The sequence below is a fragment of the Phoca vitulina genome, unplaced genomic scaffold (genome assembly GCF_004348235.1).
Source record: "Phoca vitulina isolate PV1807 unplaced genomic scaffold, GSC_HSeal_1.0 scaffold3, whole genome shotgun sequence".
Lineage (NCBI taxonomy): Eukaryota > Metazoa > Chordata > Mammalia > Carnivora > Phocidae > Phoca > Phoca vitulina.
The window spans coordinates 6,467,826-6,486,065 of NW_022589706.1; the positions used below are offsets into that span (position 1 = coordinate 6,467,826).

Below are 18,240 nucleotides of genomic sequence, written 5' to 3' on the forward strand. Positions count from 1 at the left end.
AAGATCAAAGAGATCTATGAAAAGTTGTAAAAGTTTTAATGACATTCATTAAAATACAACAAAGTGCAAAATAAAACTAATACCAATAATATATATGCCCAGGCAGTTATGTCGATTGTCTTAAGTTCCTCATACACTGCCCTCACTGATTCTCTGGCAGAGAGAGGAATGCGTCTCTCAGAACTAATTTTACTTTTCGTCAGCCCACTTGTGTTTACTGAAGTCAAAATTTTTACAAGTGCCAGAAAGTATAAATGAAAATCATGTATAATAGAAAATATCTTCAAAAAAAGATGAGGGATTGCTGTATATGCTTTCGGTCTTTAAAGAAAATGTTTCTTTTTATTCTAAAAAGGAGTCAGATTTACGTATTCTTTCCCCTGTATTTTGTTTTTCTTTTTTCCTAAGAAAAAAATCATTAACAACTTTGGAATAAATCGTTCATATAGAAGCCTTACACAGTTTGTTAAATTATTTTGACTTTAAGATGATCACTGTTGTAATATGCCTGAATCTTAATACTTTATCCTCCAGCTACTCAGAATTTAATTCATCTTAAGAAAAGTACAATTTTCAAGATTTTAACTTTTGTTGTCAGTGAGAATGTCTGCAGATTGAAAAGGAAATTGTGAAAATGTGCTTGTAAAAGTTCTTGTTTTAGAAAACTTGAAGTGTGGCATCATGAATAGAGATTTTTAAATTTTATTTATATTTCTTTTTAGGTAGTTGCAACAACAGGTAATTAGCAACAATATTATTTTTACATAATTAGCAACAGTATTATTAAATTTGGAAACATAGTTGTTATTTCTTCCAGGCAGTTTTGACTATTTAAACAGTTTGAGTTACAACAAGCTGCAGTTTTTGTTTTTAAAAAACTGCAGCTTGTTGTAACTCAAACTGTTTAAATAGTCAAAACCACAGTGAGTTTTTTAAAAACGCAGTTATTTATTCAGAGCATATATGGGTTTACTAAAAGCGTGTTTTCACCACAAATCTTCATTAGGACTTTAATTACGGGCTCATAACTCTTTTTAAATTGAAAATAAAACAAATATTTTTTATATAGAATTTGTCATCATAAAAGTGAGTACTTGAGATAATTAGGCTTACAGATTTTAGTTGCTTATATAGTATTTGAAAGGCATCTGAGAATCCCTAATGAAGGTTTTCCCTCCAGAGTATAAGACTTTATCCTTTTTTAAAATGTTTGTTTTCTTATTACAAAAAAGTAGTATGTGTTCATTAAAGAAAATTCGGGAAAACTGGAAAAAAATGTTTTCAATCATCAGTTATTTCCACAAACTAAAATAACCACGTTTGATATTTTGGTGTATAATTTTTCTAATCTTTTCTTTTTCTACATATAAGCTTAAAATATTTGCAATAATCAAATCTTTATCAGTCCTCGAACCTGGTTAACTTTAAAGAAAAAGTTTAAAAAATATAGGTACTTAGGTTAAAAAGTCAAGTAGTGCCATAAGGCTTATATAACAAAAAATAGAAGTCGTTTTCTTCATTCTTCTCTTTGCTACAGATTCCCATTCCTTAGAGGTAGCTACTTTCGTGTAATTATTTGTAAATAATATGTTTGGCTTGTAAATTTCCTACATTTTAGGTATTAATTGTTGACTCTGTACTTTGGCTTACCCATTCCCCAACACTTACCTGCTCTGTCCTCTCAAAATGATTAGAGGATCATTTTGGTTTAAATTAGGAAGTGACAATACAAATATTCATAGATTAACCTCATATGTTTTGTATCATAATGTAGCTTTTTTTCCCCCTTACATCCTTTTCCTGGAATTAATCATTGTCTCTTGGTTTGATTGCTGTGTTATCTAAGTACTTGTCACTTGAATTCATCCCAAAATTTATCAGTAGAACCCTGAAGCTTCTTTCAATATATCTGAAAACCTCAAATAATCTTAGATTGATTTTTTTTTTTTTCCCTGCCATCGAAGGCATCCTTCTTGCAGCCTTTCATAACTGTCACTGTGGGACTCCATAATGCTAGGAGTTCCTTTTTCCTCTGGAATCCATGTCATGATCTCCATAGCCTTTTCTTAATGCTCTATACCTTTGTTTTATTGGGCCTTTCTTCCAGTACCTTCCTTCAGGTGGGACATACATTTTAAATCTCATATCTGTAAAAACATGTTTATTCTACTATGTAAGATGATAGGCTGATGTAGAATTTTACATATTAGTAATTGAGAATATTGAAAGCATGGCTTCATTGTCTTTTATCTTACATGGTTACTGTAAGTGTATTAACCATTCTTAAATCTGTTCATTTGTATGATTGATTGCCTTGTTTTGTGTTTTTAAATTTTTTGTCTTTCTTTCTGGAAGTTTTTAAGATATTTTCATGCCTGTGGTTCTGAAATTTCATAATGATATATGGATCTTCTGATGTGCGGGGAAGGGGGTGCTGCCTGTCTTCGTTCCTTTCTACTTTCCTTCCATTTCTTTATTTCCTTCACTGCACGTCCATTGCCATTGGGTCTCTCTCTTTTTTTTTTAAGATTTTATTTATTTGAGAGAGAGCATGCACCCAGGCCGGGAGGGGCAGAGGAAAAGGGAGAAGCAGGCTGCCTGCTGAGCAGGAAGCCCATTGACCTGGCTGTCGCTTAACCCACTGAGCCACCTAGGTGCCCCTCATTGGGTCTTTTTAAGTTGGAGATTCATTTCTTTCAGTTCTTGGACATTTTTGGTATTTCTTTGATAATTTCTTCCCTTCTATTTTTAGTATTTCTCTTTCTGGAATTGCTGTTCTTCAAATAGTAAACTTCCTATATTCCTCTGCTTTTCTGTTTCTCATTGCTTTATCTTTTGTTTTGTTTTTGAAGGCATTTCCTCATTTATTATTTTTCAGCCCTTTTATTGATTTTTGTATTTCAAAACTTTTCTCTGAAGAACTTTTAAGACCCTCTTTAAAAAAAATTCACAGAACCTTCCTATTCTTCCTTGATATTGATTCTCTGGTGTACTTATCTTTGAACACTATATTGTAGTGTCTGAAGATTATTTTTCCATTTCCTTATATTGTTTATACTTCTAAGTTCCTCTTTTCTATTTGTTTGGTTTGTTCTTTCTTTTACTCGTGCTGGAAGTGTTCGTCAAATATCTTATGATCCTTTGCTCTCTGTTCATTTTTAAAGATAAGACATAAAAATGGTGATTGGGAAGCTCTGTGTATGTAGCTGGGGTTTATAAATTGGTGAGCATTGCTATAAACCAACCAGGTAGAACTCTCACCATGTCTGTATTTAGGTCTTTTCTTTTGGTTCGGGAAATGAACCCTGGATCTATGTCTTCCATTCTTCTGCCTGGGAGCTGGAGACCTGACTTCTAGCTGCCTTAGAAAAGCCGAAGAGGGGCCTGTGTGTCTCTCTGATTCTCCACCCCACATCTACTCTCAGTGAGAACTAGAGCTTCTTATTTCTGAACATCTCCAGCTATCTGCTGCAGTAAACGGCTTGTTTCTGGATAGTCTTCCCATGCACACACCAGTTTAGGTTTCAGTGTTGTCAATGATTTCTGGTCTACAAAGGCAGTTAACCACTCAACCGTTCATGTTCACAGCTTCCAAAAATTTGTTGACATAGTTCTTCTGTGATCCTGTCTCATTTTCTTTGTCCTGATGAAGTTATGCCTCTTTAAAACTTCTGTACTGTCATTTTAGGGGTTTCAGAAACCAACAAAGATGCACACATGCATTCAGACCAACATGTTCAATTGGAAATCTTTATAATCCCTAGTCTGCTTATCTCTTTAGTGAAGCCTCCCTAACACTCCTAGTCAGTAGTAAATTACTTTGTTAAAGATTGTTAAAGAATCATATTCCTTTTTAAATGGAGTACCTTGCTCATTTATTTTTGATTCAGTCGTTTTTTTTCAATGTATGTATCTCTCACATGATATTGTGTCATGGGAGCAATGAACACCTCTGTTTTTGCTGTATCTTGAGTCAGCGTTTATTGTAGTGCCAAACAAATAGAAAGGGCTCAATAAATTATTGGTTGAATGATGAAACATTTTTCTATAGTAATTCTTATTTATATCAGTATTTACTTAGAACTTTTAAAAATTATTTACATGCATTTAAAATAGTTTGTGTAACCATTCCCCTACAGTTGGAAATTTAGGTATTTCAAATTTTTAAATAAAAATCAGTGAGCTTTTTCTGTGTTTTTTCCAAAAATAGACTTAATACATTTGTTTTTGAGGCTCTAAACACATGTATTGCCAACTTATTTTAAGTGTTATGCCAGTTTACACTGCCACTGGCAATGCTTGATTGCCCATTTGTTATTCTTAATATTATTTTCATTTATAAAAGTATCACAATTTATTTGCAACCATTAGTTCAACTTGATTTTAATATTAATTGCATATATCTTAATACCAGTTTTATTGTAATAACTTTATGGTGATACATTATCTTAGCAGATGATTAATGAGTTTAGTCTTTTGTTGTTGTTGTCATTCTTTTGTGGTTATACTTTACTTGAAACAAACTTTTTGATATTCTGTATTCTTTGGTGTTTCTTAGTATGTTTTCTAGTATTGATTGGATAAAAGTTTTTAAAGTTGTAAATAATTCAGTGAAAAAAACTTATAATGGGACCCTGCTTTAAGAGTGAGTTAACTAGGTTAATTTTCCTGGAAACTCAGATTGATGGCTTTTATTAAAGAATGATTCTTTTGCTCTCTTGGGATCTGGTACTTTGGATCTAAGGGTCTTTTCTGCATTTGTATGATCTTATTCTTAGGCTTTTATGAGGCATGCATTGAGATTTGGGAGTGAGGTCAGGAATGACTGTCCTGCCCCTTGGATCTGAACAGAGATTGGAGTTATTCAAGGTTGGTAATGACCACATTCTAAGTGGATTTTACCAGACTTCCTGTGAACCATTTTCTTTCTAACTGATTTGGAAATAAAGGTAAAACATAGAAAATGAAAAAATATTAGAAGAGATGACCAAACCCGTGAAAGAATGCTTTATATTTAAAGCATATGAGAAGGAAGTGTTAGATCTTTTCATTTGTATAACTTGTTCATGTGTATAATAAACACACACACATATGCACACAATATAAGACATATGATACATATCACGTACTAAGCACTTGATACATGCCAAACACTGCTCTGAGGACTTTACATGTATGTATCAACGTAAGTCATTCTCACAGCTAAGGTGTGGCTATTAACTCTTATTTTACAGTTGGGTGACTATGGTGGCTCACTAACAATAATTGTCCAAGTTTCAGTGCTATAAAGTGGTTGGACTCTTGAGTTTGTGCTTTTAACTGCTGTACCATACTGCCTGTTTTGTTATTTGGTTTAATATTAATTCTAACCTAATATCTTTATGATTCTAATATGTGATTTAAAATTTTTTGTTGTTAAAAGAAGTTGGCAGAATGTGTGACATTGTTCTTTAGTAATTTTATCGTCACTAATGAGGAATGGGTTGACATCATTAACTGTGAATATTGGGACTTTGGAGGTCATGTTTTAGATGTATTCATTAAAAAAAAATATTTGTGGAGAAGGGAAAAATTTATCTTGACAAAGGGCAAAAAGCAAGACTTGTCTTCCTCCTTCTCCTTACCATTCTTAAGAAGTTTAAAAATGAAGTAATAAACACTTACTCTGTAATTTTTCCATTTACTGAGAGAATGTCCTTCCTATGCCCCACATACAAACACATATTTAGTAGTAAGCTTTCGATTGAGCTCAAGGGTCACATAATACAATGAGATATTTCATTCATCCATTTAGCAAATACTTAAGGGCCTGTTATGTACTAGGCTCTGTTTTAGATGCTAGAGATACAGTAGAGAATAAAAAAGACAAGTCCTCTCCTCATGGATCTTCTGTTTTAAGGAAGGATGGAGACAAAAAGAACCAGTGCTATGAAGAAAAAAATATAGTGTCAAGGAGATAGAGAAAGAAAGAAGCTGCTATTTTAGAATGTTCTCTGATGGCATCTCTTAAAACACCTGAATGAAGCGAGAGGTACAAGCTTTGGTCATATCTGGGCAAATGCATTTTAAATAGAAGAGGAAATAGATCCTGAAATGGGAATACGCCCAAGTTTGAGTAATAGCAAAGAGGCCAGCATGGTTAGAATGGTTAGAGGATGAGCGGCCAGCGTGGGAGGATTTTGAGCAATAGAAGAACACGAACTGATTTAGATTTTAAAAGGATCACACAGGCTGCTGAATGGAGACTAGACTCTCAGGTTATTCTAGTACTCTGTGAAGAGATGGGGATGGCTTGCGCTAGGGAAACCAAGAAGGAGCTGATGAAGAGCAGTCAAATCTAGCTCTGTGTTTATAATAGAGCAGTCAGGAATTGTTGACTGATTTGTACACAGATTACACAGAATGAAGTGTGGAGGTAACCCAGGGTTTGGGGATGAGCATCCATATGAAAGGAAGACTGTGTTCTATGCTACTCTGGGGAAGTATGGGTGAGAGGTTGCAGTTGGAGGTATAAATGTGGGAGTCACCTGCTTAGAGATGATGTATGAAGCTTTGGTAGTAGATAACATCACGTAGGGGGGTGGTATAGAAAGAGAAGTCCCAGGAGTGAATACTGGGGCCTCACCATTTAAAAGTTGAGGAGGGAGACATAGGAAAGAGCATTTCAGGAGTAGCTAGTGAGAGCAAACCAAGAGTGTATGGTATCTGGGAAGGGAAATATGATGCTTTAGCAAATGGGGTACTAGAGCTTACTTTTTACTGGAGGCTTTCAACTTGAGCCTACACAAACATTAACAGATGTTAAGAAAGTGATTGCTTCATTTTATCCTTTCTGATTCACATTTCCGCAATTGTAAAAGTATGTTTAAATCCAAAGAGAAGTGACATAAGTGTCATTATTTTATCATCTCTATTTTATAAGTTCTTTTTATTCAGAGTAAGTAGGTAATTTGGAGAAACAACTTAAGTATATATGAAATAGTCTTTAATGCTGGCTTAAGTTATTGCATGTCTTTAAATACCGTTTTGCTTTCTATTTTAGTAATTGGTAATTCATCTATATAAGTGATAAGTTGGATGCAGTCATCAAATTTCTGTTTTTTGCTGCTTGAATATACATTTAAAATGGCCGACATGAATTGCCTCTTATATATGTATTATACAGATAATTAAAATCATAATAGACTAATAAGACAAATTTTAAGATACTGTATGTTCTCTAGTTATTTACTGACACCTAAGAATAAATACGTTTTTCAAAATTATCTATTTTTAAATTGCATAGTATCAATGTAAAAGAAGTGCCAAGAGTAGGAGATACCCATTAATTATAGATATATTAAAACCATCATGAAATTATTATATCATATTTTCACAATAATAAATAATAACCTGGCTTGCACAAATTTAGACTAGAGGGCTTTATTTTGTAAGGTTAGGTTCTTCTGGGACAACAGAAAACACATAAGCAGCTTAAACAAGATTTTTTTTTTTTCTATTACAAAAATATAACACCCCTAGAAGTGGTGTGGTGCTGTTCATGCATCTAGGCACCTGTCTTTTTGTTCTGCTGTCCTTACCACCTGGCTGTGGCCTCATAATATAATATGGCTGATTCAGGTTAGCCATCAAATCTGCATTCCAGCAGGCAGAAAAGGAAAGGAAAGGGAAAGTCTTCCCTTTTAGGGATACTTGCCAGAAACTGCACACACCAGCTTTATTTTACATCCCATTGGCTAGGTCTTACTCCCATGGGCACACTTTAACTACAAGGGAGGCTGGGAAATTTAGTTTTTTTTTACTCTGGGCAGCCCTGCACCTTGGTAGGATTTGGGGTTTCTGTTATTGACATGTACAGGGGTTAATGTACAACTGGCAGTCTCTGCGCCCCAGGGCGTCTAGACAATAGGGAGAAACTGGTTTTACGGCAATGTGATTTTTTTTTTTCTGTATTAAAGTGTAAGTTATCTAATATACTACATAGTCACTCTGTGAATACTTTTAATGGATTTAGGATAGGAATTTGCCCTATAACTAACCATACATACCTTTCTCTGTATTATTTTATCAACTGGGAAGTCATTATCAGATCATGAGTAAGCGCGCGGAGCCATTCTGCCCAGGGTCATGTCTTGCTGGTGCTATGTGCCAGCAGTATAACCTTGAGCAAATTTTGTGACCTTTTGTGGTACAGCGTCTGCACCTTCAGATGAGAAGATAATCGTACCTAATTCACAGGATGTCCGTAAGGGCTAAATAATTGGTTGTAAAGAACTTAGAAAAGCTCTTGGCCTGGAGTAAGCCCTCAAATTTTAGTTATTTCTATAAATTATCATGTTCTTAGTGAAAGTAATTTTAATACTATCCCAGGTAAATAGAAAGGTTACTTGTCTTAAGATGTACTGATAGTTTGCTGTGGTAGAGGAAAAGGGATTGGATAATTGAAAAATGAGTCTGAGTTTGCTTATTTCGTTTTGGAGTATTTGATTAGTTATATTGAGAGATTTTCCTATTTGGAGAATTATATATTTAGAACATATATGCAAATATTCATCCTGTAAATAGATATCTACCTTGTGAACTTTTTACATAAAGGGTGTGCCTTTTAAGTCCATTCAGAGCCAGGAAATCAAAAGACTATTAGCAATGAAAATATCTTCTTACTTGTGTCTTAGGATAGGTAAAGCAAACAATGAACCTGTTAGAGGATAAATACGTGGCAGTTGAAAGTTGAGTGGAACCTGGCTTAAGGCTTTGCTCAGTTTTCCTTCTCTAGGAGGTCTTTCCTGAGTCCCTGCTTGGTTAAATACTCCTTTGTTTTTTATTTTTTTTTTATTTATTTTTTTTTTTTTTTTAAGATTTTATTTATTTGACAGAGAGAAAGACAGCGAGAGAGGGAACACAAGCAGGGGGAGTGGGAGAGGGAGAAGCAGGCTTCCTGCTGAGCGGGGAGCCCGATGCGGGGCTCAATCCCAGGACCCTGGGTTCATGAGCTGAGCCACCCAGGCGCCCCTCCTTTGTTTTTTATATAGCATACTGTACATGATTCTTTTAACATGGCAGATTTTATTGAAGTTGTTTCTTCCTGTCTTCCGTACCACATCATAAGCAGAGACTCACTCATAGTTGTGTCCTTAGCATCCTACACACTGTAGGGGTACAAGACTTAATGAACTTGTTACAGTAGATAGAGCAATACAAGCTACCACTTTCATAGGGGTCTTGATTTTCAATCTCAAGTCAAAAATAACTGATTTTTCATGGCCTTAAATTGCTCTCTAAATTTAGTCATCTGCAACAAGATGTTTAGAAATAAGCATATTTCCAGAATAAGCTATGATAGTTCAGACAAAGTAAAGCTCTGTGCTGTTGAAATCCAGTTTAGAAAAGGTCTGCTTTCTCTTTGTATCTTCTGCCTTTTGTATGTGCTGTCTTCTTTCTCACTCCATACTAAGGTATTACAACAATAAACTTATTTGCATGTTTTCAGAGTATGACGACTTTATTAGTCTACTGAGGTCATGCTGCATGAAATGCAGGAGTAAATAAGAGGTGGTCAGTTGTCTTTTGAAGGACAGTAACGTTTGTTTTGTTTCACCACTTTGAGTCTGAATCTACTACAGTTAAATTAGAGCCCAGATGAAGTATGTGTGTGTGTATTAGTATATGTATAAATCTATAGCTCAAATATATATATATATTTTAATGTCAGAATTGGATTATTTCCTTCATTGGCAGATGATTGAATTCTTTAGCTTCATAATTAAAACCCAACAGTCTGTGTTTTGTATGGAATGTTTGGGTGTAATACGGGGCCTTACAGTTGCTGAGGTGGTCGAGGTAGATGCAGTTAATCTGTATTCCTTATTAATCATGTCAGATTCATTCGGATATTTATTGGTCACTATTCTGGTGGCAGCGCATCCCAAGCTGTCACAGTCTTTAAAGGGCTGTGCTGAAAGCTGCTGATGTTCTATCGCACAGACATTTAATTTTAGTCGTTTTCTCAATAGATTTTAATGAACCTTTCTAATAGTCCATCAGAGATTCAGGCATTAGAGGAAGATCCTCTATTTTAACGGGCTAAAAACAATGATCATCCTCGATGTTGGCAGGTAGTCAAACAAGCGTTACGATGTAGAAATGCTGAATGAGCCTCACAGTATGTTCAGACATGCCTTTTCTTCTTTTCCCCAGCAGTCTGCAGTACTGCTGTCCCTTCTGCATGTATTAAGTGCAAAACTCTTAAATGAAGAATGGCTCAAAGGAAATACTAGGCTACTATGCTCCTTAGCTTTAATATTTTCCTTTTTTTTATTTTTAGATCGCTTGTAAACTTTGAACAGGTTAAATTTGCAATATCACTTGTAATAATATGTTGAAGACGTTTTCATCAAACATCCTTATTTAAATACAACTATATATAAAATCATATTGAATTAAGTGGCAAGTTGTGATGAGATTTGGTACTCATTTTTTATTTTAATATTTTGGTTGTATTTTGGTTAGGAATATAAATTCCTTCTCTTCAGATTTTATTTTTGGAAAAAGAAAGCTGTGGAGAGAATTATAAACAGTTTTGAAAATACTAAAAAATGTTTACATCCTATTTTAAGTTTGGAGGACCAGGATACCTACATTATTTTTACATCTCAAAAAACAAATAGGCTTTATTCTCCAGGCATTGCTCCTAAGTCACATTGTGCTCTTATGATCTGGGAACTAAGGTTAGCTGTTTTGTGTCTTGCTTTCAAATTTCAAAGATGATTTTGGTTAATATGTTTTGAGTTAAGAAATTTTTTTTTTAATTTAAAAAATATACCATGTTCGGTAATTTCCTCCCTATCCCTCTTCCCTTTTTTTGCTTTTCAAGTAGCTCCATAATCTTCAAATTTACCTTTCCTGTCTTTTTAAAGGTCGATTGAGCTATCCACATCCAGGAACTGATAATCTGTTGATGTTAAATGGTAAGTTTTATAAAAACATTTTACGTTTCCAATTTGACTCATATAAATAAATATGATTGAGTAATTACCTTCCCCATACACAGAAGGTAATTATTTTATAAGTATAAAAATAAAACTACAACTTCTGTACAGAAAGCAGAATTACAAGTTTGAATATATTCTGGCTGTCAAAGCAGTCATTGTAGTGTATTTGTGACAGTGTGATTTAATTCATTGATCGCAGACTTTGGAGAGAGTCCTGAGTTTGAATACTGGCTTTCTAGTTTATGGTGAGACCTTGTGCAGTAATTTCTGTGAGGCTTAGTTTACCATCTATGAAATGGGAATAACAATCTCAAGGTTTATTATGAGAATTAAATGAGGTGATATTTGCAAAGCGCATAGAACTTGTTACTTAGTATAGTACTTGTGCTTATGTTAACCAGGGAATGAATATACTAGTGATTCTATATAAATGTGGTGCTCACACTAACTTAATTTATTCTGACTAGGAAGTTTCACAGTGAACTTCACCAGAGTTAGAAACAGGATAAATAAACTTTCATTAAAGTTTGTTTTCTTTCTGTTGGACAAACATTGTATTCAGAGTGGCAGTACTTAGCACATCCGTGACTGTGGGAGTAGACGTGGAGGATGAAAATACCCTTCACAAAGGTATTTTTAAATCAGAGGGTGGACGAAGAGAGGGAAGTAGGAAGAAGGAAGAGTAGAGATAGTACTTACTTTAAAATACATAATTATATAATTAGAATGGCTTCGCTCTTCTATTTTAACGAAAACTTTGTTAAGAACAGATGGCAGTGAAGTTGGGGAACAAAGTCTAAAAAAAGCGAGTATAAAGCTCGACCATGTGAACTAATACTAAGTAAAGACTGTAGTGACGGAAAAGTGGGAATAAAGTCCAGGCCACCTGGGAGATTGTCAAGGGAAATAGGATTTTGGAATGAGAGAAATTGAAGAAGCAGAGTGTCTGGTGATGTGATTGATTGGTTCATTTAACATTGGATTGTTATATATTGAGTTGCCCACCACGTGCCAGCTTAGTCTAAGCACTGGGTTATCTGTTAGGATCTTGAAGGATGGTTAGAGGTTGAATTGTCAAGGTTCTCACCCTGGGGCCTGACTGTGCTCTCTAGGCTGAGGCTACATCTGGGCTAGACCTACAACAGTCCAGCAGACCACATGCATGAATTCAGCGAATTATAGTGCTTACATGGACTTTGACCAGACAGGTACTAGAAATTGCATCCCAGGGCTTCTTCAGTCAACTTTTTTTCTACCATGGAATTAAAAAAAAAAAAAAGCCATTTCAATAGCTAGTCTCTGAACTCTAAATCTGTTACTAAAACTTACAGTGTTGAAATTGAGTTTACAAACTGAAAATAGATCATAATTTTTATCTTCATGACGTGATTTATAAAATAATGATGTGTTTAGGTAACAATAAACTATTTATATATTTACCCTGACTTCCTTAAATAATTTTCTTTTGGGACATTCTATGTAATAAAAATCATTCACATTTCTATTATAACTTCTAAAAACAATTCAGTAGAAAAAATAGAATGTGTATATTTCTCATACTCTGTTAAGATCCATTTGAAGGAAGCTACTGTATGAGACAGTACGTTAGATCATTCACAGGTGTTCTGAGATTTCTTTATGCATAGTACACTAGGGCAATTCAGAAGTATATTGTAATCACAATGGAATACATCAGTTATATGTGAGCAAAGAACTTAGGAGCTGCACTGTTTTTACAACTTACACTTTCAGCTACACTAAATATTACTATTTTTTTAAAGATTTTATTTATTTGAGAGAGCATGAGCTGGGGGGTGGGGGGAAGAGGGAGAGGGACAAGCAGACTCCCTACTGAGCAGGAGCCCCATGCAGGGCTCATCCCAGGACCCTGAGATCATGACCTGAGCTAAAACCAAGAGTCAGACACCTAACCAAGGTGCCCCATGGTTACACTAAATATTAGTAAATTAATTGATTTCATCAGTCACCTAAAGCCTTGATAAATAGCCTAGATGTTAGGTTAGAAGTGTTTCATCACTTAGTAGATACAAGAGTATTTTATTTTAGGCAGGAGTTGAATCTTGGACAAATCTGCTTTTTCAGTATGTGAGCACTCTTCATAGCCTGCCACTCTAGGGCCACATTACATACTCGATACAGTAAGCTCTACTGGATATTCTGAACTTTTTCTGGCAAGGCACTAGGGAGAGAAAAGATAATGAAACTAGGACATCAAAATGTGTTTAGGTCAGTAAGGACAATTTGATCCAAGAGAAGAAAAATTATTCTGCTCATTTGGGATCATTGTTAAGGGAGAAGCAGGAATTAGGAAATTGGGTATATTTATAGGGTAAGGAGGTATTTGAATATTAAGGATTTAAGTAATTTTTTTGTAGACATCTAAGGTATTGAAGAGAGAAGTAGGCAAATGGCAATACAAAGTAGGGGAAATTTTCCTTGAGCTGCTTTTAATTCTTGTAATTTAAGTATATTCATAGCATATTGTCTCCCTAGGAAATATGGGAATTAAGTGATATCAATACCAAGCCTTTGCCTATATTAAGTTATTATTAAATATTATTGATGAAAGAAATTATAGCATCTCAATACATAGACTTTTTAAATTATTATTTTTTAATATATCACAGATTTAAACTCACTGTTAACAATTGATTAAGTAAGTTGTATTATTTAACCAGCAAGCATAGCTAATATTATTGACTTTGAAAATCAATATTTGGTAATAAATTATACATCAGTATTTTTTTGTGGTGGTTTAGCAATAGTTAACAGTAGTTGGGCACGTGATCTGATGAGCACTGGGTGTTATACACAACTAATGAATCATTGAACACTACATCAAAAACTAAAGATGTACTATATGTTGGGTAATTGAACTTAAAGAAAAAACAATAGTTGGTACCACAGACTCTGGAGCTAGATTATCTGGGTTTAAACCCAACTTTGCTATTTCTGTGTGACTTGGACAGTTTACCTAACTTCAACTTGACTCAGGTTCTTTATGTCAAAAGTAGATAAAGTGCTGCCCGCCTCGGGGATTGTTTTGAGAAGTGAGGGAATTCATTCATGTAAAGTGTTTAGAACAGTTCCTATAAGAAAAGAGTTAGCTGTGGCAATGGGTGATGATGAAAGGTGACAAAATGACTTTGAAAGAATACATTCATGTCCTCTGAATAGATGAAAGTGTTGGAGAATATAAAATTAAAAGAAGATGTAACCAGTGTTTTCAAGTATTTGAAGGAAGTTACGTATAGTGACCAAAGAAGGTTTGTTTTATGTTATTGCAGGAAGCCAAACCAGAACCATTTGGAAGGAACTATAATAGGAAGAAAATTTGGGTCAAAAGCAAAATGACTCTCTTGGGCAGTGTTTCCTAAAGTATGGTGTGCATGTCCCTTGTGGTACCCAAGATGACTTTAGTGGTACACAAATACGTATTAAAATAAATGCATGACTACTTAGAAAACACAGAACTGGCAGAAATCTGTGATGTTACTAGGCTATTACTAGGTGCCAGGCTTGAGCCCATTTACTAAAAAATAATACATAAATAGTAGTACAGTTGTTATGCAGATAAGGCATATGTTGTAAAGCTTTCATGATTCTACCTTCCTGGTCAGTTGACATTATAGTTAAACTTTGAAATATTCCTTTAAGAAATGAACAGGGAATGGGGTAAAGGTCAGGAAGTTGGTCAGACAAGATAAAACTGTGAAATATCTCTGGCAAATCCTTTGAGCCTCTGTTAACTCTGAGAAAAAGAGGTATAATCCCACATCTATGTGTCTCGGGAAGTTGTATAGATTAAAAAAAAAAAAAAAAAAACCAATAAAAAATGCCATAGAAATACGACTGCAAGTAGGCTCCTGAACACACCATGTCCCTCAATCTAACTAGAAATCAAGTTGAATTGACTGGTGGAGACCACCACTATTGAATAATATTGTAGAAGAGTCCAAGTTTAACAACCAGAAGCACTTTAGGGAAGTCACATTATATAGGAATGAGTAGATTGTCTAAAAAACAAAAGTTAAATACTGTCTGAAATTAGATTGACAGCCTGAATATTTATATTTGTAAGTGTATAAATCTGACATATTTTATTGTCAGTAGGAAAGAACGAAATAAAACAGAGCCACCCTGTTTTTGTAGTGGTGAGAACTAATTCAGAATGATGTATCATTCAAGTATTTGTTTCTATTTGGATCATGTTGTGTTCCTCTCACCCCTCTCCCAAGGAAAAATAGCTTATATCTTTATTAGAACATATGGCTTTTCAAAAGGAGAACAGATAGCAGAAGTATGGGGTGATGCAAACTAATTTGAAATTTAAATTTGCTGTGATTAACCACTTGCAGCCATGTTTGTAATCAAGAGCTTGCTCTACTTTTTGGGAGGAGAGAAGTTATATTTATCTTTTAACTAAGAAAATTAACTCAGTAATGGAATTGTGTTTCTGAGGGCAGATATTCTAAATGTACTGTATTAAGTCATGAAAATAGGAAACTTGAGTACATAATCAATTCTTTTTTATGCTGATGGAAGTAAGTGGAGTAGATGACAGATTTATTTTGGATCTTGAAAAGGATTCTGATTTGGGGGTATATTTCTCTCCCTGGCTTTGGCTTCTTAGAGCAAGAAATAAGAATTTCTTTAGTTTCACACCAAGAGAACTTTAACCTAAGTATTTCCAGCTAATTTAGTATGTTTACCCATCTCTTCCTCCAGCTGCAGTAATTCATGTACCACAGCTGTAGCTAAGAGCAAATATATAAAGGCACAAAGACACCAAAATGAATGTCAGAATCCTATTTCTTTTTTATGGGTTAGAACCTAAATAAGATTATTGATAACCCAGGACCAAATTAATTGTAAAGTCACTTGTATAGAAAAGGTCTTTTTTCACAACCTTGTTATCTCCATGAAAAAAATATATGTATAATCTAACATACATGCATATACATGTATACACATATATATTCACATATGTATGTTAAAAAGCCAATTCCTTACTTTTGAATGAGTTGTACTTTTTTATAATGCTTTATAAAACTTATGTACCTGAAATTTAATATTCTAAATAGTTTTTATGCAAAAATTGCTCCCTTTTTTTCTAAGTCATATTCTAAATGAGTTTGGAGGGGCGTATGTTTAAAGAAGTCTTCTTTAATTAAAACGTAACGAATAATAATTTAATGATTTTCTTTTCTTACTGGGGGCTTTTCATAATTCTGAATCAGAGTTATAGAGGAACATACCCCAGAAATTCCCATAAGAACACTGGTAGGAAAGTGAGTACACAGACCATTGTTGAGTGTGATGGTAGCAGATTGGTTATTTCCATGACAGGGGATGGGAAATGTTTCGCATGGTTTAGCTTCATCTGCAGTCAGTTCTATTTTTGGTAATGTAGAGATTTGGAATTTGAGAGTTGTCCAAAAAATAAGTGGAATAGCTCTTTACAGGATTCTAAAATTCCTCAGGTATGAGATAGTTGGAGAAATTTTCTAAATAATGTGTTCAAGCCTAGGAATGAGATGAAACCTAAGATGTTATGAACATTTGTACATATTTTGACTATTTTAGTATTGAATAACCTCAGCAAAGAATATAACGGCTATGATGGTTATGATGTCTTTATTCAGTAGGTCAAGAATTATTTGTCACGTTATTACTTCAGTATAATTCATAATTTGACTTTAAACTTGATGAGAATAGTTTTATTTGCTTTATAAATGATCCACCTTGTACACCCATGAATGAAATCCCATAAAGCAAATTTATACTGGATTAATACCATTTAGATCATGCCTAGAGATAAGTAGGAAGCCTAACTCCTAAGATTGGTGTTGTGACTGTTTGGGGCCTATTGGCCATTTCCGCACTTAATACAACTATCAAAACTTCAGTGAATTGATTCCTCCATGGTCTGTTCTTGTTAGCTCTTTTAAAATTGCTCTTAGATTTTCCACAGTAAGTCTCCCATCTCTTTGAGACCCTGATTTTTTTAAGGCTTTTTTAAGTCTTGGGAGACTTCCACAGCAAAAATGTTACTTCCACCCCTACCCTTACCCTAAACTAATATATAGGTCAGGTAAGTTATATATAATATATACAGGTAATGTACATATAAGCTATATATACACACAAACAAACAGGTAGGTTTACATATAAGCTAATGTACAGGTCAGTCAGTCTGCTAGGCTGTGAGGTAATTGGAGCTACCAAAAAGGTTAAATCTGCAGTAGTTCTAGCTAAATAAAGACAATAGAGAGGCAGAGATACAAATGAAGTTTGTTTTTTTTTTTATAAAAGACGCCAATGTAAGCATTGTATTTATTGACTTAGAAGTGTAAATGACTACGGGTTGACAAGTTTGTTTTTCCCATTGTTACTATAGGGGAATTAATGCTATATTATTCTCACCTGTGGACATACTTCTTTATGTTAAAGCCTTATATTTTGTAAAACTTCTATAATAGAATGCAGTTAATGATGTGATGTGAAACATTTTCTTTTGATCTTTGCTTTGTACTTTGGGGGAAACTATATTTCTGATGACTTTCAATATATATTTTGATTTGAGATTTATTCAGAAAGTTTCCCAGGCCTAAAAAATTCATGACACTTGTTAAAATCTTGATTTTAACAGTCATTTTTTGTTTTGGTCTACTGCTTTGATTTCATATATTAATTCCAGGGTAAAAATACTCATTGTACACTCAGATTTTGGGGGGAGGAGTTATTTAAAAATACGTTGTGGATTTTATCAAACTGGCAATTTCTTATGGAGAATAAATTGCAGTATTTTTTTTCCCTAAGGGATTATGTAAACTGCTAATAATGTAGATTGAAATACTTTTCTGCTTTATACTTTTACAGTATTTAACAAATGTGCTATTCTATGATGATGCTAATAATAATTTGTGTCTGAATCCCTCTTACCCCAGAGATAGAGACATAAACACTTAGAGATTATAAAATGTACCAAAAGGATTGAAAGCATTGTTAGCTATAGTGTATCATTAGTCATTTCTTCAGTTAAGCAAGTTGAACATGGATTAAGTTCTTTACCTTCTATCTAAGCTCTATAGGCTTCAGAGTATCAGTTTAACATTGTTATATCTTTTCATTCTTCTATGTCTTCCAATACTTTCTTCACACAAGGCTTGGTATAATGTGAATTGGGTTTGAATAACTATTTGTTGGACTGTATCTGCTATATCAC

General features: G+C 34.1%; 1 protein-coding gene across 4 annotated transcripts in view; it reads left to right on the forward strand.

Annotated features, from left to right (window-relative positions):
• Nucleotides 1-18,240, forward strand: part of CPEB2 (cytoplasmic polyadenylation element binding protein 2) — a 70,659-nt gene that overhangs the window by 18,830 nt on the left and 33,589 nt on the right. For all 4 annotated transcript variants that reach the window (XM_032399957.1, XM_032399962.1, XM_032399968.1 and 1 more), the window contains one exon: nt 10,917-10,967. In XM_032399957.1, coding sequence (XP_032255848.1) covers nt 10,917-10,967 — 51 coding nt within the window. The remainder of the gene's footprint in view (nt 1-10,916; nt 10,968-18,240) is intronic.